This window comes from Momordica charantia (genome assembly GCF_013281855.1).
Source record: "Momordica charantia cultivar OHB3-1 chromosome 6 unlocalized genomic scaffold, Mcharantia_2.0 BLBB01000006.1, whole genome shotgun sequence".
Lineage (NCBI taxonomy): Eukaryota > Viridiplantae > Streptophyta > Magnoliopsida > Cucurbitales > Cucurbitaceae > Momordica > Momordica charantia.
Window position 1 is genome coordinate 6960249 of NW_028275164.1, and position 20371 is coordinate 6980619.

At 36.0% G+C, this 20371-nt stretch overlaps 3 protein-coding genes, 1 long non-coding RNA gene and 1 other non-coding gene across 6 annotated transcripts; 2 read left to right on the top strand and 3 right to left on the bottom strand.

Moving 5' to 3' along the window:
• Nucleotides 1-1211: 1211 nt before the first annotated feature.
• LOC111016490 (DUF1677 family protein (DUF1677)) lies at nt 1212-3410 on the bottom strand. Its single transcript, XM_022291915.2, has one exon. It carries the CDS (start codon nt 1897-1899, stop codon nt 1423-1425), a length of 477 nt encoding a protein of 158 aa, XP_022147607.1. The 5' UTR covers nt 1900-3410; the 3' UTR covers nt 1212-1422.
• A 220-nt stretch (nt 3411-3630) lies between these two features.
• On the bottom strand, nt 3631-7133 carry LOC111016489 (NagB/RpiA/CoA transferase-like superfamily protein). 2 transcript variants are annotated; one of them, XM_022291914.2, is made up of 10 exons: nt 6821-7133; nt 6559-6683; nt 6392-6447; nt 5621-5779; nt 5395-5494; nt 5059-5201; nt 4779-4884; nt 4413-4551; nt 4039-4307; nt 3631-3956 (listed from the first exon to the last, which is right to left on the bottom strand). In XM_022291914.2, exons 2-10 carry the CDS (start codon nt 6652-6654, stop codon nt 3879-3881), a joined length of 1146 nt encoding a protein of 381 aa, XP_022147606.1. In that variant the 5' UTR covers nt 6655-6683; nt 6821-7133; the 3' UTR covers nt 3631-3878. The 2 variants fall into 2 exon arrangements, with proteins under 2 accessions (XP_022147606.1, XP_087981796.1); XM_088125670.1 differs by lacking the exon at nt 6821-7133 and having other exon boundaries at nt 6559-6795.
• A 4848-nt stretch (nt 7134-11981) lies between these two features.
• LOC111016459 (inter-alpha-trypsin inhibitor heavy chain-like protein) lies at nt 11982-16845 on the top strand. Its single transcript, XM_022291872.1, has 13 exons — nt 11982-12579; nt 12905-13060; nt 13157-13369; nt 13447-13536; nt 13635-13748; nt 13823-14092; nt 14510-14672; nt 14884-14961; nt 15259-15365; nt 15501-15671; nt 15814-15888; nt 16012-16113; nt 16203-16845. The coding sequence occupies exons 1-13, from the start codon at nt 12190-12192 to the stop codon at nt 16545-16547; spliced, it is 2274 nt and encodes a 757-aa protein (XP_022147564.1). The 5' UTR covers nt 11982-12189; the 3' UTR covers nt 16548-16845.
• Nucleotides 16846-16932: 87 nt separating this feature from the next.
• On the bottom strand, nt 16933-19908 carry LOC111016462 (uncharacterized). Its single transcript, XR_015791629.1, has 5 exons — nt 19833-19908; nt 19210-19620; nt 18909-19047; nt 17277-17880; nt 16933-17084 (listed from the first exon to the last, which is right to left on the bottom strand). It is a non-coding gene; the product is annotated as an uncharacterized LOC111016462 (long non-coding RNA).
• Nucleotides 18698-20041, top strand: LOC111016460 (protein NEGATIVE GRAVITROPIC RESPONSE OF ROOTS). Its single transcript, XR_015791628.1, has 4 exons — nt 18698-18779; nt 18886-19461; nt 19494-19714; nt 19863-20041. It is a non-coding gene; the product is annotated as a protein NEGATIVE GRAVITROPIC RESPONSE OF ROOTS (transcript).
• Nucleotides 20042-20371: the final 330 nt, after the last annotated feature.

A 20371-nucleotide genomic window follows, 5' to 3' on the forward strand; every position in this document is an offset into this window, starting at 1 on the left:
AATACCATTAAATCATGTTGATGTGGCATGCCTGTAAATTAAATTGATTTTGACATCACATAAGAGATAAATAATTTAAAAAAAAAATAAAACAAAATAAAATAAGGAAGTTTATAAGACAAATATAATACTACAAATGACTATAGACATCTATACATTCCCATTATAAGTTGCTAAGTTCAATTCATAACTCATCAATATTTAAAAACTTTAGTACATAAATAAAATTTTTGCTAATTTATAAATTTTGTATTTTTTAGAATCGTGTACATAATTCTTTTTTAATAAATCTATATAAGCTATTTGATCTTTACACTTTTTATAAAAAAAAATAGATCTCTAAAATTCTAATAGGAATTATTTTCATTTAATCCATATGCTCTAACAAGAAAATAAGTCCCCTAAACCATGAAACATAATGATCAAAACAAAAGAGTGAACAATATAGTCCCATTAAATACAGTATTAATTTTAAAAACCTATTATAAATTATAATTATAAACTTTTAAAAATACAGAAACTTTACAAAATGCAATCTCTTCGAACCAGGTAACGGTCGTATTTATTTGAGGGATTGAAGCGGGTATAGTTGTTGCTGATTTGGAGTTTCTCCTCGGAACACCATTCGATTTCTGTGATCTCAAATCCGCTCTAGAACAAGAATAATATTGTATGTTTATTAATGATATCTTGTTCATATTTTTAAATATATCGTTGATTTTCTTACCATACAATGAAAATATTGATTCACCATTTATGTCAATATCAATGAACACTGTGTCGATGAGGTATTTCAATGAAAATTTAATACCTCAGACGCTGTAATTTGACAAATATTTTGGCAGATCAAAGATTAATTAAAATTCAAGGACACTACACTACACTACACTACACAGCCGTAAAAAAGGTTGAGAAATTAAATTAGATTAATCATTAATTAAATATTAACCTAATACTTAGCTGTCGCAATTGGCTCTCTCGCAAGAACAGACAAGAAAGCCAACCATTGACAGCGTCTCCCGTTACTGGATTACCAGAAACAGAGCTTTAAAACTTTAACCCACACACAAATCAATGCTACAGGACACAGCTCACACACACAGCGCCACGGGCCACGGCGACACTGCAAGATTCCTTCTTCATCTTCCTAACCTGTTTTTTCTATTCATTTCAACGCGTTTCCATCCAAACAAGGAAGACAAAACAAATCGTTTTCCCGCTTTCAATCTACACTTCAAATTCGATTCGAGTTCCCACTTACATTATATCTTCATAGGTAAAATCTGGTGTACAATAACGAAGATGAAATTTACGAACTAGAACGCTAGAAATTGGTCAGTTTTCTCCTCGAATTTTCAGACCCATTAAAGCAAGTTAGCCACTTGAGAGTGTTACTCTGTTTTTTTTTTTTGTTCATTGTTTCTAACTAGACAGGGACGGGAAGCAACTCCCGGAACGTTGGAGCCTGGCTGAATCGCCGATGTCGACGATTCCTTCGAGTTCGATTACGCTGCTGGAATTCGACCGGAGAACTCTCGGAGAATCCAAGCTCCGCCGCAGCAGGCGCCCCATGGCGGAGATGGGGTGCTCTGTTTCCGCCAGAGGGCTCGAGGATCTGAACTCTTTGCAGAAACTCGCGTGTCGGGCCAGCGCTTCTTCGGTGGAGATGAGCGTTCCTGATCTAACGACTTCGTCTTTCACCGCCTCGATGCAGAGCCCGCAGATCCACCGGCCATGGAAGCGATCACGAACTCGAGAAATGTAAGCAGGGGTGCAATCCTCTGTGAATCCGCAGGAGTAGCATTTCACGCACTCGACCTCCGCCGTGGCCGCCGATTTCGCCGTCGTCGTCGTCGTCGCCTGAGACTCTGAGTTTGGTAACGCCATCGCCGACAGCATGACAGAGAACTCTTATCTGCTTCTTTTTTTTTTCTCTCTTTTGCCTCTCTGTTCTATTAGGGAGGAGAGAGAGAAAAAACCAGAGAAAACCAGAGGACAGGCAAAAGGATTTATTACATTTGGGATGTGACCAGTTTCCCATTTGTAGTAAATGCATTGCTAAATAAGGGTTTAAGCAATAGATTTATTGCCATTAACCACGCCAAATGATGGGTAATAAAATTTCCCAAGTGGGTGTTGAAAAAAAACTCGGAGTTTTTAAGGTCATTGGGTAAGGGTAAGAATCTTCGTCTCCTTTCGGTAACGTATTTCAAAAATAAAATTATTAGAAAAAAGAAACCCACCCCTTTCCCCCCCATTTGGAAAAAGCTATGCCTTTCTTATTTCTTCTTTCTTCTTCTTCTTCTTCTGATCTGATCAGAATACTCTGTTTTTAAGCTCGTGAGTTTAGTTTATTTATACTTCTTGAGCCATTGGAAGTTCCCAACAACAACGTTTGGATTCCCGAAACGTTTTAAGACACAAGATTATGTTATTATTAAACAATGTTTGGTCTTCCAAAACCGATTGCAAGAAGAAAAATCTAAAACCGAGTCAGAGAAACGCATCAGAAAACCAGAAAGAAAGTTGGTTCCTGGAGAGGGTGGGCTGATGATATGAAAGCCTTATTTTCTCTGCCAAGATTGAAAATTGAGTAAGAAAAGGACACGGGATTTTGAAGAACCATATCACCATGTGCAAAGCCATACAACTTTCTTCTGAAGCGACACGCAACAACAGAACAGAGCATCCGATTGGGAGCTGCTGTCTGTGTCTGTCGACTTCCTCGTCGGTCGAGGGCCACATGTCGTCTCCTTCTATATTTTGAAACAAAAAGGAATCTTTTTTTTCTTTCTTTTTTGCTTTTTGGGTGTTGGGATCGATGAATGGTTACAAAATGATGTGCATGGCGGTCTGTTTTTTCTGGGGTTTGAAACAGACAGCCAAATACATCCCTAAAGCTCTGTTTCTGCACCACCCCATTTTTTTGTTCTGTTTTGCCCCTTTGTTTGCTCATTAAAGACTAAGACCAAAGATATTTTTCCTTTTGCCTTGTAGGCTAAGCATAACCTGATCTTTTTCTTGTGTCCCTTCAATGAAAACTACACAGCTGAAGAAAAGGGAAAGGTTGAAGAACGTTGGATGAGCTGATATTGGAAAGGGAAAATAAGTCCAGGTCAGGTCTTGCTGGGATAGAGCCCACTCTGATTCAAGTACAACTTTCAGTAATGGTGTTTCTTTTCTTGTACCTGTAGGCCATTGAGGTAGGGTATAAATGAATTGATTCGGATCGGTTTTTATGAAAATCTTAACTTATAAGTCAAACGACAAGTATAATTCAAATTGATTGAACTAACTCGATTCGGTCAATTTCGTCGTTTTTTCAGTTTCAGGCTACCATTCTAGTACTGTGCTGATTGGGCTCCATTAACCGTTTATAGTGTCTGACAGACCAAAATTGTCAGCCATACGAGTGAAGAGTTCACATCACTATTTTTCTTAAGTGATTTTACAATTAGAACAGGATTTATCAGTTTCCCAATTCTAAAACACGTACACAGAGTACATAGAGAGAATCAGAAACAAGTGAGAATGGGAATTGGCAAAGTGGACTCCAAAAATTATGCTTTGATTTAGTAAAGAAACAAGGAAAATGGAAACATTTTATTCTGTTCATGGCACAACGGAAACTAAGCAAGAACTATCAGCAAGTTATATATATTGATTGCTCTGTTGTTAGACTTCATAAAGAGGGCCATGAATTGTTGAAATTTTGGTAAATGGCATTCTTGTATCCATTGGTTCTGATGACAAAGAACAAAGTTTATTCCATTGCTAACTCGACCTATGCAGTTCGTCTCAGGTACAATGATATATTTTTTGTTTGATTTCTAGTGTACCTGCAGAATAGCACATTGTCCATGAAGGAGGCCGCCTCTTTACGCACAGGTCCCCGCTGTCTTTTTTACAAAATCGTTGATGTTGAAAGATTCAGAATCTCCCTTTGTGATGACTCCCTGCAAATACAAAACATGTCGACTGAAATTAGAATGCTTTTGAGATTTCTAAACAGTTTCTAGGGAAGAGGTAGATGATGACCTTTTCTGTTATGATTCCAGAGATCAGATGGGCAGGAGTGACATCGAAAGCAGGGTTCCAAACAGCGATACCGGATGCAGCAACTTGCTCCCCGAGACCTCCACGCGAATTCAGCAACTCTTTGGGAGATCTCTCCTCGATAACTATTTCTTCTCCAGATGAAAGGGTTAAGTCTACGGAAGTCAATGGTGCAGCCACAAAAAATGGAACCTTGTGATGCTTTGCACACAATGCAAGACTATAGGTTCCGATCTTATTTGCAGTATCACCTGCAATGTATTAAGTAGACATTCAAACATCCTTCTTCAACAAACCATACTTCCTCGAAAAACCGGTGGAGCAGTACGTATGTGAAAGAAAGGGCATTGAGTTACCATTTGCAGCAACGCGATCAGCCCCAACAACAATGGCATTCACCCTTCCAAACTTCATCAAGGCAGCTGCAGCTGAATCTGCTATCAGAGTAGCAGGTATCTTTTCATGGACCAACTCATAGGCTGTGAGTCGAGATCCCTACAATAATAGGCAAGAGTTACAATTATCGACAGTGTGCCGTAGTCCGCATAACCATGTAGTAAATACATGGTTCAAGTTTTCACTATACACTTTATATTACATTAAGCAAGTTCTTCAATTCCAACCATGTAGTAAATACATTGTTTAAGTTTTCACCACACACTTTATATTACATTAAGCGAGTTCTTCAATTCCATAAGCTATACCAAGAAAAAAATACTCACTTGATTGAATGGCCGTGTTTCGGTACAGTATGCCCTTTCTAACACACCGGCAGAGTGAAGTGCACGAATTACACCAAGGGCAGTACCATATCCAGCCGTTGCTAGACTGAAAAGTAAAGAAGATCAGTAATAGTATGTCAGGAGGCATTTCAATGGCCATGACCGGACCCACTTGTCTGATTTTCATAAATTAAAAGTTAAAAGGAACACAATGAAAAGTGAAGGAAATACATCAGAAAAAGGAGTGGGAAGAGGCTAAAATTTATGTATGAGAAGATACCTGCCAGTGTTGCAATGCGTTAGAACAGAAAACTTCTCCAAGGATTTTTGTTGTTCGCGGATATAAGTTGCTCCATAGGACCCAATGGCTTTATTTGAAGCAACATCATCGTCCAACATTGCTTCCGAAGCCTCTATATATGCCTGTTCATTATTCAACCAGTAATAAATACTCCAAAAGGATTTATAAATGAGGCATCCTTCATATTTCAGCTTATCAAACGGATTTGATAAAAAAGAATGAATCAGCTAAAATGTTTTTTGTCGCGATGCATATAAAAAAATCTTGCACTTATAATGCTAAACTGAACAGTCGAATGAAACTCTGAACACATACTTGGTAGACACTCCGGGCTTCAGAAGAAACAGCAACGGCCCCTGATACAATTTCTTTAAGTTTTATGGCAGCATCGGCAAGATTAACAGCAGTAGGTCGGCTACAAAAGAGGAAAAAACATGTAAGGTATTGTCCAAAAACGTTTTTACATTGCTGTCATTCAAAAAATTCTGTGCAAAAAACACTGATAATGGATGAATAAAATTATATTCACAGCATGGGCAACCTGGAGACTAAGTAGTCCAGTTTCTCCGCAATAAAGGAAGCTGCATCGTTGGACGTCCCGTTAAAAGTGCCCGAGTTATGCACTTCTACTGCCAAAGCAAGGGCTGCTGCAATAGCAATGGCGGGTGCCCCGCGAACTACCATATCCCTTATTGCGTGCCTGACATACAAACAGCATGCTCTGAATATCACAAAATCTGCTCATAACAACAGCTCGAAAACACTTTGCATTCATGAAGTTGGACTTTTAGGCAGTGATGGGTAATATCACGCCAGACGCTAAAGACATTGTTTCTTTAGACAAATAAGATGCAACTTCTGGAGGAGTACTGAGGAGCAGGCTTGAATCCTTTGTTACAGTCCCCATAGGACAAAATTCATAAACAAAAATTTACTCAATACACTGATTTTAACAATCAGACGCCTCACAGTTTTCTTAATAATAGGAAATGTTCGGACAAGCTTAGGTGACGATCTTCGGGACTATCATAGCATCATAGAAATCCACAAAATAGGATAGCTATGAAGAGTAAAACCCATGATCCCAGAAACACAGAAGTGCAACAATAATAACCCTCTAAACCACAGATATCAACTGATGGAGGTTCAGGTTTAGCAATTCATACGCATACAATGGTATTGAACTTATCTTCAAAGTTCAAAAGAATATGAAATCTTCAAAAAAGGGAAGAAAAAAGTTGAGAAGATCATGAGGATTAGGGATAAACACCATGAATAAAGGACAGATTAGACAGAGATTGCAATAGATTACCATCCATCTGCTGCGTTCTTGATGTCCAGGTAAACAGTTTCCAGAGGGAGCTTCCTCTGTTCAAAAGCAACACAGTTTACATGCTTAAACAAAGTGTTGAATAGAAAACTAATGAACAAAAGATCCACGAAAAGAACCCAAATGAAGAAACAAAAAGCAAACACTACCTGATCGAGCAGCCGCAGCGAGCCGCGATTGTAGCAGATGGCCTGGAGAGAGTTATCCGCTCCGACATCGCCGCCATTGCTCGAATCCGTGGCCATTATGTTTACAATAATTAAACCGGCGAATTCTGCAGAAACAAAGAACCCCAATTCTGGAAAGAACCCTCAAACAACAACGATTCTAAAAAGGGACTTCAATTCCTCGATTAATGCGCTGCTTCAGAATTAGAAAGAGATGGGAAAGTAAAGGGGGAAGAGGGCTGACCTGGAGATGACGCAACAGTGGCGGCAATGCTCCTACTTTCCAGTGAAAATAGAGACTGTTTCACTGTAAAAGGGGAAAATTTCTCATTTCTTCGAGTTTCTTCAACTCAGACCATTGGATTTGCGGAGGCGAATTTGAATCAGGGGAAAAGGTAGAATCGTGGGGGGAATTTGTTCTAGAAATGGTCTAATGAAAATATGACCGCAGCCGAATATAATAGAATTGCTGACCCTTTGAACAGGAAAAAGGGAAATTAGATGGCTTTTGTAGCAGAGATGTTAGAAAATAAAGAGAGAATTTGTTGCCTTCTAGTTCACATTGATCGAACTTCGAAGCGCCGTCAGAGTTGTAATCCTTTGAAAATAATGAACATATAGAGTCTTATTCCATTTTTAATACTATATGTTCTTTTTTTAGAATGAATTTTTTAATACTTGTGTTCCTCTTCACTACTCAATACATTAATTACCAATATCATCATTTTCAGATGTGCTAGAAATCTTAACATATTACTAAAACCTTAACATATGTTATGAAAATCATATGATTCTAATCAAATTTAAATCATCTTAAAAGTAAATTTGACATACCATTTAGTATAAGTACTTTTTTTCAATACATTTTAACAAATATGATTTTTGTTAGATATTTGGTTACATTTTTTGTTTATAACGGTGCTATCTCTCTTTTGTAAGGCGGCGGGAGAGCTTGAATCGTAATGAATAAGGAGTTTTTATCATTTTACTATGGTTTACATAGAATAATCGAAATACCAAAATGTCTAACAAATTTAAGCATCGCATAGAATATTCTATTGGATAAGCACTAAGTTATGATGAAAGTTGGAAAGTAACTAATCACAAAATAACGGCCAAAGTGTTGAATCAGGAGAACCAAGCAAATGGATCAAATAGAACACAACATATAGAGTAGAAAAGATGATACCTCCAAACCCATACAACTAAAAATGTTAAATACATATGACACGATCCTTGATGGAAGGGTCAATTTTGGAACAATCAGGTGTGACATGAACAGGGAGATTTTGTTGGATGCTGAAAAGTTTACGCAATTCATAAGAGTTGTAGAGGTCTTAGCTTTATATGAAGGGATAACACTTACCATTGAAGCTGGTATCCTGACATCTTTAGGCTAAAATTGATTCCAAAGTAGTGTGCAGACTCATCAATGGGGACAATATCTTTTTTTTATTGTTGATAATAGATGATAGCAGAGCAAGATGTAGGAATAGGTTCATCGAAAGAATCTCGCTCATAGGACACAAACAAAATGAAGTCACAAACTATTTAGACAATTCAAAAAAAAAAAAAAAAACTTTTTAGAAGTAATTTTCTATCAATCCCTTCCCTTAAAGTTATTATTTATTTAGAAAACCATTTTTCAAGTGTTTATTGAAAACTAAACATATACTTAAACTCACGAAAAAAGTCATACTTAGCTCATATTATATTTAAAAGTTTAGATTATAAAAAATATCCCACAACTTTGTTTTTTTAAAAAAAAACCACCACTATTATTTCAAAAGTTTTAATACTATTATTGGCCTTTCATAAACATTTCAAAAAGTATTGAGCAAACATCTATTAATACGGTTGAACGTAAAATTCGTGGCAAAATTTGGAACAACGTTACAATTAACTTGGAATCTTACTCGGATTAAGTATGAAAAGAGAGGAAACGTGAGAGAAACCAACATTTTTAAAAGATAGATTAATACTAAATTAGGTAAACAAGTCAGAAACAAACTCTACCGACAATTGATGAATAAGATTTTCAGGGTAAAATTGAGACATCAATTTCCATGTCATAAAAACATATCTTTGTTTAAAAAAGTTTTTTTTTTTTTTGACATGTTTATAAAAAATTAAGAGTGGTATCGAAATTTGAAAAAAAATGAATTTTAAAACAAAATTCAAAGTTGAGCTGTATTTTTTTTTCAACAATTTAACGCTATTTGAAACAATAAAAGAGTCGTGACATTATTTTAAAATATGTATTAAAATTTCACTTAAATGATTAGATAACAGTAAAGTAAAGTAATATAGTTGTACAAAAAAAGTTGTATACTATTTTTTATTTCCAATTAATTAATCAATTATAAAATGTTGATTGGTTCATTGTACAATGATAGGTGTGACAGTGCACGTGCGATGCATCGTTAAGCGGCAAGTTTCATGCACAGCAGCACGAGGCCGGCTTTTGAGTTTTGATGAACAACAAAATAATAAATATTTGAATTTTAAATTTTCGCATTGGAACGTTTTGACATTTATTTTAGTCCCGACATTTTTTTCTTTTTTTCAATTTAGTAAAACTTTAAATCTTTATATTTCAAAAATATTATCAAAGCTATTTAAAAGTTTGGTTTAATGATGTTTTTGTTTCGTGTTTTTTATTTTTTTCGTTTCTTTTTTTAATCCTACAATTGATCATTATTTATTATTTATGGTAGATTTTGTGTTGAAATTAATTGTCAAAAAAAAATGTTGAAATTTATACTTCAAATTAGTTTCTATCGTGGCTTGATGAAATTTTTTTTAATGACACTAATTGTTTTAGTCCTATTTTAATTTATTAATATATAATGTAATAACATTTTAAAATAATTATTAAATTATAAATTTAGTGTTAAATTTTAAGGGTGGTATCTAATATATTATTGAACTTTAGAAAAAGTTAAATGTGTATCTGCTCGCTTCTAAATTCTTTAAAATGTTGATTATCTCACCAGCTTATTAAATATAAAATTAAAAATTAAAAGTTAGTTGAAAAAAAAAACTTTATTCATCTATTAAATAACGCTCTAAAACTTAATAAACTAAATTTATAATTTGGTTTAATCACGTGAAGTTAAAATTTTTTTTTTAACATTTTCTATTAATAGAGATGATGAAATAAAATAAAGTTACATTCTATAATTGATTTTAGTGGATGGGACAATTACATGAACACGAGCAGTATTTAATTATTTGAATTTTGAAATTAATTATTCCATTCTTATCATACCTTTAAGTCATGTCTTGCTTTTGCTGTCTCCCACTAACACACAACATCCATCTCTTTGATTTTTTTTTTCTTTAAAGATAAAAAGTTATTATTCTCTTAAAATCTATAAGATCAAGTTCTCGTAATTCAGAAGAAGAATATATAGTCTATTATATCAATTGTCGTAATTTTATTAGTTCACATAAAATATGAGAGTGAAAATTTGAACATTTGACGTGTAGATAAAGATTACTAGTACTTTAATCAATTAAATTATGTTGATTTTATTAATAATTGAAATTTTTGTAAGTACTTACCAATTTCATTTTATAATGATTTTAAAAGAGGTGTCGCATAATTTAGGTTTAAAATAAAGATGCTATCTAGAGAAAAAGAGGATAACATAAAATAATGTTTTTTTTAATAAACACACAAAATAATGTTTGTCAAGTGGACGAAATAACTATCATCTTGTTGGAATAATGGAGTCAAAACAGATGACTCGTGTCCTACAAGGAAAAGAATTTTCAAACACTACTACCAATTCTTACGAGGGGTATGATATTATTGTCTTATAATGATTACAATATTGTTTTCATATAAGGATTGAGATATTTGACCTCTTATAAATAGAACCCTTTTGTTAAGGTTCTATTTGTACAGAGTCCAAATAAGAGAGACTTGAGTGGTTATGGACAGTGTATGAAAAAAGAGTTTGTATCTCGTGGGTTTAGTGAGGGTATTTCCAATTGTGTAATCCTAGGTAACCATTGCTAAGGTACTTAGAAGCAAGATAGTAATATCTTAAGAGATCTCCATTGTAATATTCCCAACTATAGTTTTTTATCCCTATCTCTTATTCTTTTGTTATTGTTCCTGTTTGAAGAATTTACAGAAGGATCGATTGATCTATATTATTATTTTTTCCCAACACATCTTCCCTTAGGGCAAATGGTTGATAAACCATTCCGCGTTAAGAAAGGAAAAAAAAACACAAACAATACTATTATATAAAAGACATAATATATAGAAAATACTCTTTCAAATATAAATTTATAAAAGAGTAATGGCTGCCTTTCTCTCTCAAAATGTTTGTTTTTTATTGCATTTTTAAAGAATGAATATTTTTATTTATAAAAAATTAACATAAATTTGTTAAAATAAACTTATGAATACATCTAAGTGGGTGAAATATTATGCTAAAACTTCGATGGAAATTAATGGAATGAAAATAAAATAAATTAACTAAAATTGTCACTTTTTAGCGGTATATAAAAATATATAGAATAAAATAAATAAAATTTGAGAATATATAAACTAAAATAGTTTTTTTTAATACAAAATCAAAACAAACGAAAATAAAAATAAAAATCTCGATCCTTCCCGTTCACACATCCACCACCGTGTCCTGTCCGCGTGGGCCCCCCGGCCCATTTAAATTTTACATTAAATTATTATTATTTTTAATTAATTGTCTTGTCTTAGATTACTATTTATTATTTTCAAATTCTTTATGATGATTTTTATTGATACTTCATTTTTAGATAGGATCGAATTATTTTTCATACAGGAGCACCTTTTTATTTTTATTATTTCCAAATTTTAAAGATGTGATCTTCACCTTCGCCTAATATTATATTTAAAAAAATTTAAATATATTTCACTTTTATTTTCTAAAATTGTTTTTACCTAACCAGAATCGAGATTTCAATCAAATTCTAATAAATTACAAAATTTATTCTTAAATGAAGAATCCACATTTCTCCCAGCTCACCAAATATCATGACATTAAAGTTTATCATTTTTATAGTAAATGCATAAAATAAAATCATTGATGGTAAATATATAATTAAAAATTATTAAAATATAAAAAACTAAATAGAAACATTCCTAGAGATTAAATCTAAAAGACGTCTAAAAGGGAAAAAAAAAAGACAAAAACATCTATTTTTTATATATTAAAATCCATCCTTTGATCTTATCTTAAGAATTTATTTTCATTAAAGAAATAAAAAATAAATCCAACCCGGTTTCAAGAAAAAAAAAAAAAAAGAATCCAACCGTTATAAAACGGGTCCCACTTGATTAAATCGTTTAGCATAAAAACAACTTCTGTTTTTGAAAAAAAAAACAATTAAAGCTAATAACTTTCCATCATTGTGAATTGCGTCGTGAAATCTTCACAGGAAGGAAAAAAAAGTCCCATTCTTTCCACAAAAAGTCGATGCCTTAAACTTGAATGATTAACAGAACCAGAAATCCCAATAAATTATAGCGAAGAAAACGAGAATCGAATCGTTTTTCGAGCATTCCATTTCCAATTTCTTCGTCTTCGTCTTCGTCTTCCCGAATTCCGTCCTTCGATGGCGGAAGATTTCGCCAGAGCCGTCGACGATGGCCTCCGTCTTTCGAAGAGACTGTACTTCGGCAAAGACCGAGCCGTCGCGCCTCCGAAATCGCTCCCCACGATGGATAGATTGGATCACTCGTTTCTCCCTACGGCTCCCATGGTTTATGCCGTCATCGGTGATCCTGGGATCGTCGATAACCCCGATATTCCGAGCTACCAGCCCCACGTTCATGGCCGCTGCGACCCACCGGCTCTGATTCCGCTTCAGATGAACGGAATCGAGCTGGAGGCTGATTGCTATTTGGATACCGCCATTATTCGGATCACTGGCTCTTGGAGGGTTCACTGCGTCATGGGTAGTCGCAGCTGCGATTGCCGCATTGCGATCCCAATGGGGGAACAGGTATTTTCTCTCCTGAAATTAACTTTTGGGGATTCTGAATTGCCTCTTCTGTAAATTCGGATTCGAAATCTGTGTTGGGTTCTTCTCGTACAATTATAGGGCTCAATTACAATCTAGTTTGTTCAATTTCCTCTGGTCTTATTAATTTACCTGAAGAATCGTGATCCCAATGGCCCTTACCTTGAATTTGACGCCAAAAAATTGGGGTTTTTTTCTTTTTTTCCTTGGAAGATAATGTATTCTTATAGCGTGTCTGGTTTGTGGGTCTCTCCGTCATCTTTTCATTGTATTGCATTCTCAGGGAACTATATTATTTGGCTAACAGGGTTCAGTTCTAGGTTGTGAGATCGACGCTCCTAGAAAATCATTTCGTACTTCACTTATTGCACTTGAAGACAAAAATAAAAATGCTGCAGAAAAAGCAGAACGTGTAGATGGAGGTTTTCTGACTTCTAATATATATACCCTCACAATTCCACAGGTGATAAACGCAACCCCACAGCATTTTTTAGTTTATAAGTGCTACTGATTTTGATTGTTTGAACTTATGGAAACTCTGTCTTCTCCTGTGCTTAAGATTGATGGGGGCACCACTTTGTCTATTACCATCAGTTGGTCTCAGAAGCTATTATACGGCGAAGGCAATCTCACCTTGAATGTTCCATTTACCTTTCCTGAATATGTCATCCCTGCGGGAAAGAAAATGTCGAAAAAGGAGAAGATAGCGTTAAATGTGAATGTTGGCTCTGCAATTGAGGTTTTGTGCAAGACAACGAGTCATCCTTTAAAGGTTTGCACTCCATTGATTAATTAATTGATGCTTTTGCTTGTTGTTCTAGTCTGTGATGTTCTCTGTAATGGGTTCAGGAATCGATGAGAAAACCCGGAAAACTGGGCTTTGTCTACGAAGCGGAAGTTCTCTCATGGTCAAAAACTGATCTTAGCTTCTCATACAGTGTATGTTCCACATTCACCAATATTAGTAGTTTGGTATTTAAAGTCTAGAGACAATCCCATTTAAATTTTTTGAATCTTGTTCTTCTTGCATGTTTTAGGTCTCTTCAAGTCAAATATCTGGTGGTGTTCTCCTGCAATCTCCTCCTGCAGATGATGTTGATCAAAGAGAGATGTTCTGTATGTACTTATACCCAGGAAATGTACAGGGAAAGGTATGCTGGGGCTTTATAATCTGTCATTAATCCCTTGAAAGTATTGTATAGATTCTCATCTTAACTATCAACAGGTGTTCAGAAAGAAGATAGTATTTGTTGTTGATATAAGTGGAAGTATGCAAGGCAAGGCACTTGATGATGTGAAAAATGTACTATCCACAGCCTTGAGTAAGCTTCGCGGAGAAGACGAGTTTAATATTATTGCTTTCAACGACGAAGCTCATAAATTCTCAGAATCCATGGAGATGGCCGCCAAGGATGCTGTTGAAAGCGCCCTTCAGTGGATAAATACAAAGTTTCTTGCAGGGGGTGGCACTAATATTCTACTCCCATTGACAAAGGTCTCCAATTTTACTTCTTTTTCCTCTATTCTGCATATGGATCTTTTTATTATCAGGGATTTTCAGATGCTGCTATAAAACCATGTTTTCAAAGCGACTTACCTTCTTAATACTGATAGGTCTACAATTTGTATAGCTACTGTTTGGTTGAGTATTTTACTACATATTGGTAAAATAGTCACTTAGATAATGTATACGACGCTGGGCCCCGAGGAGGTGGGGCATAAGCATAATACAAGAGCGGGCCCCCGATACCCCGATTATGAAAAAAAAGGGATGGCGGGAGTTATTATTTTTTGATTTAGTGGCATGTCTATTTGTTCACTAACTTGGTCAATCAATCTTTTCTTTTCATTGTTTACTACTGAAATATCTCAACTTCAGTAGCATAACATTTCTGGTGGCTTAATTCTCCAGGCCACCGAGATGCTGAGTGATGAGGGTAAAGCTGGTGCAGTTCCCATCATCTTTCTTGTTACTGATGGTGCTGTTGAAAATGAAAGACATATTTGTGATGTGATGCGGAAAAATCAAACAGAAAAGCAATCCGTTTGTCCACGTATATATACGTTCGGTATAGGTATTGTCTCTGGTCTTAAGCTCGAACTCGAAAGATCGGCAAGCTGCCTGAAAACTTTGTCTATCTGTGACTGTTTCAACTTTGTGAATTATATGGTGGTCCTTGTTAAAATTAAGTTTCATAACAGTTGTTTCGATGTTTGTGCGTGTATCTATGTTTCTTCTCGGTACCACGACCTTTAGATTCGACCTTATGCTTGTGTGTCTACCAGGTACATTTTGCAACCACTATTTTCTAAGGATGCTTGCGATGATTGGCAGGGGTCAGTATGATGCTGCTTATGAATTAGGTGAGTTCTGTAATTCACTCAATTTCTTCCCTCCTTTGAGGACTTACCCTTCACACAAAAAGTATTCTTGAAATTATTAATTATGGAATATATTGACCGTGATCATATGCAACATTCATCGACATGTTTTAGTCGCAACTCGCAATTCCAATCCTTCTTGAATCTGAATATCATTGATTAAATTCATGAACTCTATCTTCTGTATTTGTTATTCTTTTAATTGAAGGGATAGCAACAGTTTGCTTTCCCACTTTGTACAACTTAGACTTACGCTTCTACAACTTATTCATTTTTCAGATTCGATTGAACCCCGAATGCAGAAATTGTATGAAAGAGCTACGTCTGCTATTCTTGTAAATATATCTATAGACTCGTTCGATGATCACGATCTAGATGAAGTCAAGGTATGCACGTTCTTCTGTTTTTGTAAAATTTCCTTGGATACATTTTCATCTCATATTTAGGCCATGCACTTTCCTGCAGTCAAAATGATAATTTTTATACATTGTTCATTTTCTAATTCTGAACTTCTGTTTTAGGTTTATCCTTCCTTTATTCCAGACCTTTCTTCTGAGAGTCTACTCACTGTATCTGGCAGATACCGCGGAAATTTTCCCGAGATTGCCAAGGCAAAAGGCCTCTTGGGCAATTTGGATAACATTGTCCTAGACTTGAAGGTACATCAGGCAAAGGATATACCACTTGACAAGGTAGAGAATCTCCATAATATGATCAAAGTTACCTTAACTTCTTATATTTTGGCCAACTAAAGAAGGGTAAATGGCAAGGTTTGTATTTTAGCTTCACATAAGGTGTAAATTAACCATTCTTTTGATTTTTCTTCTTTTCCAGATATTTACTAAAGACCAAATTGAACAACTTACAGCTGAGGCCTGGTCTTCAGAAAATAAACAACTGGTGGAGACGGTTTGTGACTTGCCCCTGTTCTGTTCCCATTTCATTTTCTTAGCACTGAACTTCTTTGGAGATGGAGATTTGCTATAATAGAGTTATAGAGATGATAACTGATGCTTCATTCATACCTTCTAGGTTGAAAAGATGAGCGTAAAAACGGGCGTAATGAGTGAGTATACTCGAATGGTCATATTTCAGAGCGGAGACAGAGGCAATGAATCAATGAAAGTGCAACAGGTGAGCATAGCTTTCCACCTACATGACTACAATTCTGAATTGCAGGCAACCAGTTATTAATTATTCAGTTACCTATTATAACTTCACAGTCGAAGAAGAATTCTTATGAGAAAATGGTAGCACCTAAAGATGACAAAATGATACTGTTACCATTCTGTGGTGTTGGCTTTGGAAACTTGGAAGCAACTGCTGAGAACACTCCCCATGGGACCGGAGAAAGAAAGGCTGAGGCTGCGGAAATATTCGTCAAAGCAGCTTCTAATTGTTGTAGCAATCTGTGTGGTTACTGCTGTTGCCCCTGCTGCATAGAAGCCTGCTCCAGCATCAATAATCAATGCGCAATTCTGTTGACACAACTCTGCACTGCTTTTGCCTGCTTCGGTTGTTTCGACTGTTGTTTAGAGATGTGCTGCGACACTACTAGTGGTACATAGATACCTGATACAAAATTTACACAAGGTTTGTCATTTTAGCTGCATTAGCAGTGTCTTTTACACAGCTCGTTGAACGAATTGTGTGACATGTACTAAGACCCGGAGTTCAAAATAGGATTAGAACAGTCAATATACCTGATTACTGCTGTAAACCAAATATGTAAACTAGTTTGTATACAACGAGTGCCTTCTTTAGTTCTCTCTTCTGGAAGTCCCACAATGGCTTGTAATCAAACATCTACTTCCACTATGTTCACAAACAAACATCACACCTTGAAAAGTATTCAAATTTATGACATATATTGTCGCTTCTGAGCTTTCAACTCTTTTCAGTTTCTGATTAGTTAATGATGCCCTCAATGCAATGGTCCCATGTGGAATTTAAGCCAATTGCTGCCTGCAAATGGCACAAGTTGAGGTACACACCAGCCTTCTCCGATTCCATCTGTAAGTTGGTTTCTATTTGTAACAAGCTTCCATCTACGGTTTCTTAGCTCAAGACAACGAGACATTCGAATGCGTTATTTCGAGATCCACCTATAATCAAAAACCAAAGAAAACATAATCACTACAGCAGAAACATAATCACTACAGCAGTGTTTGTTAATAGACATGATTAGTATAAACTTTAATCTCTTTAAACAATCTCTAAGATACTATTTGAAGGGAGGAGTGACACCGAAACGTTGGGCCCTTATTCAACAAGCATTATTTGTATACAATTCTCACCTGCTCCTCTTGTAAAGACTCATCAGATGGTCGATATGGGGCTGGTTAGAGGTCCACCACCGCCCATATGAATGCTGCCATGGACAGCTTCACGTGCCCAAAAGGTGCCCTGCATATTTCTTAGCATGGTCACCGTTCCTCTGATTTATTAGAGAGAGAGAGAGAGAGAGAGAGAGAGAGAGAGAGAAACCAGGCTGCTGGCTTTGGAGGATTCTGATAAAATTAAATGTTGTATATTAGCAACCGGGGAAGGAATTTGACGGGAATGGTTGAAGTTTGAGAATGGTCTTTAAAAAAATATATATTTGGTGTTAGAACCAATGTAAATGAGATTCAGGAGGTGCGCCCTGATGGTTCGGTTAGTGAGAGACATCCCCACGAGAAGGTGGGCTATATAATATAATATATATAACGTATCTGATATGTACCAACCAGAGCTACCTCTTTCCATTGGCCACCCATATATATATATATTATTTTATATTTCTGATAAAGAGGATGTTCTTCTTCAAATCTTCTTCGTGCGTGATAGCTCAGTCGCTGTCCTTTTCTTCGTTGTCCATCTTCTTCGTGCACTTGCAGCCACAGCAGGCCCCCGGATTTTCTGCATGAGTTTGATAATCATAAGATTCACACAAAGTAATTAATAATGGAAGCAGTGAAATGTATAACTCAAAATGAAAAACGGTTCTAAAGATACTCTTTGATGTGCCATTCAGCAGCATTTGATGCAGTTGACGGTGTGATTTTCGAGTGTGATATGATCGAGCTGTGTTGGGCTAGGAAACAAATACTGGGTTGAGTAAAGATCCTGATATAAAGTTAGAATTTTTTCACATGTGATGTATTGATGCGTTGGGCAAGGCAGCTATATGGTTGCTTAAAATGATGAGGTGGTGTACAGACAGCGAGAACGATCTATATGCTCTTTCCTTATGATCAAAGTTGATGGGAAAGACGAGAGATTGAATATGAATACGAGGGAAAAAGACATTGTAATTAGGAGGCAAAGATGTGACAAACCCGAGAGAAAGATAGAGAGAGAGTCAGCGTTTTGGAACTTGAACAGTGGCAGCTAGTACTTTGGTTGTGGAATTTCTCACATTTCTCTTCACTATATAAAGTGTTTTGCACTCATCTTGCCTTGGTGTATGCGATCCTTGTGCCTGCTGTGGGATCCATAGCCCAAAATTAAAGGTGGTCATTTTCTCTCGTGAAACTCTCTCTCTAGACCAGGCTCTATCTACCTAGCCTTATCAACAAGAATTTGAACTCGAACTAGAGGCCACGAAGAGGGAGAAGAAGAGCGCGCATCCTGTTGTGAACTCGACTTTTGACAGATGAGGGTAAGTTACTGAAACTTTACTTAAAAACTTGGTGTGGTGCTCTACTCTTCGTGATTAACAATGACTTATTTTTGTATGCAGATATTGAATTGGATGCAAGGGAAGAAGCCAAATGGTGGAAAGGGGAGCAAAAGAACTACATCGAATTCAATCAAGGGTGAACAAGACTACCTCTCCCTTTTTTTTCCTTTCTTTTTGGAGAATTCATTCTTGATTCTTTTAGATGATGAGTGCAAGTCACTTAAAAGTTATTTTTCAAACAGATGAAACGGTGCACAAGACTCACCCAGAAGAATTCAACAATGGACCTCATGTGTTGCTGGCAATCGGTACGTTTGGAGATGAGAATCTGAATCAAGCACACACGAAGAGGTCTCGAGAGAATCCATCGTCTTCCCTGCAACAGCACCTTCAAGATCTTACACCTGAAGAACTAAGAAAACTTCAGAAAGAGTTCAATATATTATTAGATGAACACCTCAAGCAATCGTCTCCATCATTGGAACTCGAAGTAAGAAAGCATTGTCAATCAAACATATTTCTTAGCAGACAATCAAGCTTCGAATTTGAAACAACAAAGAACAAACCATATCACGATGAGTTGAATGAGAAGAGCGATAGTTTCCAGCATGTCATACTCAGTAAAGGCAAAGATGTTGGTGTGGAAGATTTCGACACTACCGTTATTGGCAAAAGGACTTTATCTCTCCTTCTCAAAAAGATTTTCATCTGCGGAGGTGGTAGCGCACATGCTGCGGTTGCTCCTCCTCTGAGAATCCCGAATCTGGAGTCTAAAATGGAGAAGGTAAAACCAGGAACATGCATCAATGCTCCTCCTTGTACTCTCTGCTTGCTGTTCTGGTAGGATCAGTGTTGATAACTTTTTATATTCAAAATCTGACGCTTGTTTCTGTATGTAACAGATGTTGAGGACAATACTCCATCGGAAGATATATCCCCAAAGCTCCAATGTCCGAACGTCATCCATGAAAAAGTACCTGAGAAAGAAAAGTATGCCCAACAATGAAAACGAAGACGAAAAGAACGAAAAGACTGTCGATGGAAGTAAATGGGTCCAGACTGATTCTGAATGTTAGTGTTAGCATTATAACAGTATCCTGTCGATCAACTTTCTAGTTCCATCAACCATGCATGTTTTTCCCAATAATACACATAGAATTCTAGTACTGTCCTACTTCTAGAGACTAACCTGATTGTTTGTTTCCATTTTCTTGTGCAGATATCGTTTTAGAGATCTGAGTAGCTGCTACCTGCCATGTGTGCCTCTGCGAAAGAAAAGATAACAAGATATCATTTTCTCGCTCGCTTGCTTGATTGTCTGTTTGAATGTTTAGCTGTTGTATTTATCTAACAATTTGGAGGCAATTGAAACTGAGCTTGAGTTTATCTTTTTGGAAACTACTACATTGATATCTTTTGAACATGCAATTGAATAACTGGAGATGTTCATCGCAATTGCAACATCTGTTATATAAAACCCGCGCGGAATATCAAAACAAAGGGACTCCATTGTGTTGATAATTCTTTTGTAACATTCCTCTCTAAAAGGACCAGAATTTGTCCCTAAAAGTAAAAGATGTTGAAATCCCACCTTTCGTATTACAAAGCTGAGTCATATGTAAGACGCCTAAGCTCCCCCCAGAAACTCTCAGCATTGTTATTTTGCAAATATTCTAGTACAGCTCCACATGAAGCATATGAAGGTAGATGACCATAAATTCTGACATG

Bases quoted from the DNA above. Each gene is read 5' to 3' on its own strand.
- LOC111016490 (XM_022291915.2), bottom strand. From the start codon at position 1,899: ATGCTGTCGGCGATGGCGTTACCAAACTCAGAGTCTCAGGCGACGACG.
- LOC111016489 (XM_022291914.2), bottom strand. From the start codon at position 6,654: ATGGCCACGGATTCGAGCAATGGCGGCGATGTCGGAGCGGATAACTCT. The intron at 6,448-6,558 runs GTAGTGTTTGCT...GCTTTTGAACAG, and splicing joins CGCTGCGGCTGCTCGATCAG to AGGAAGCTCCCTCTGGAAAC. The intron at 4,885-5,058 runs GTATCTTCTCAT...TTTACTTTTCAG, and splicing joins ACGCATTGCAACACTGGCAG to TCTAGCAACGGCTGGATATG.
- LOC111016459 (XM_022291872.1), top strand. From the start codon at position 12,190: ATGGCGGAAGATTTCGCCAGAGCCGTCGACGATGGCCTCCGTCTTTCG. The intron at 13,537-13,634 runs GTATGTTCCACA...TGCATGTTTTAG, and splicing joins ATCTTAGCTTCTCATACAGT to GTCTCTTCAAGTCAAATATC. The intron at 13,749-13,822 runs GTATGCTGGGGC...AACTATCAACAG, and splicing joins CAGGAAATGTACAGGGAAAG to GTGTTCAGAAAGAAGATAGT.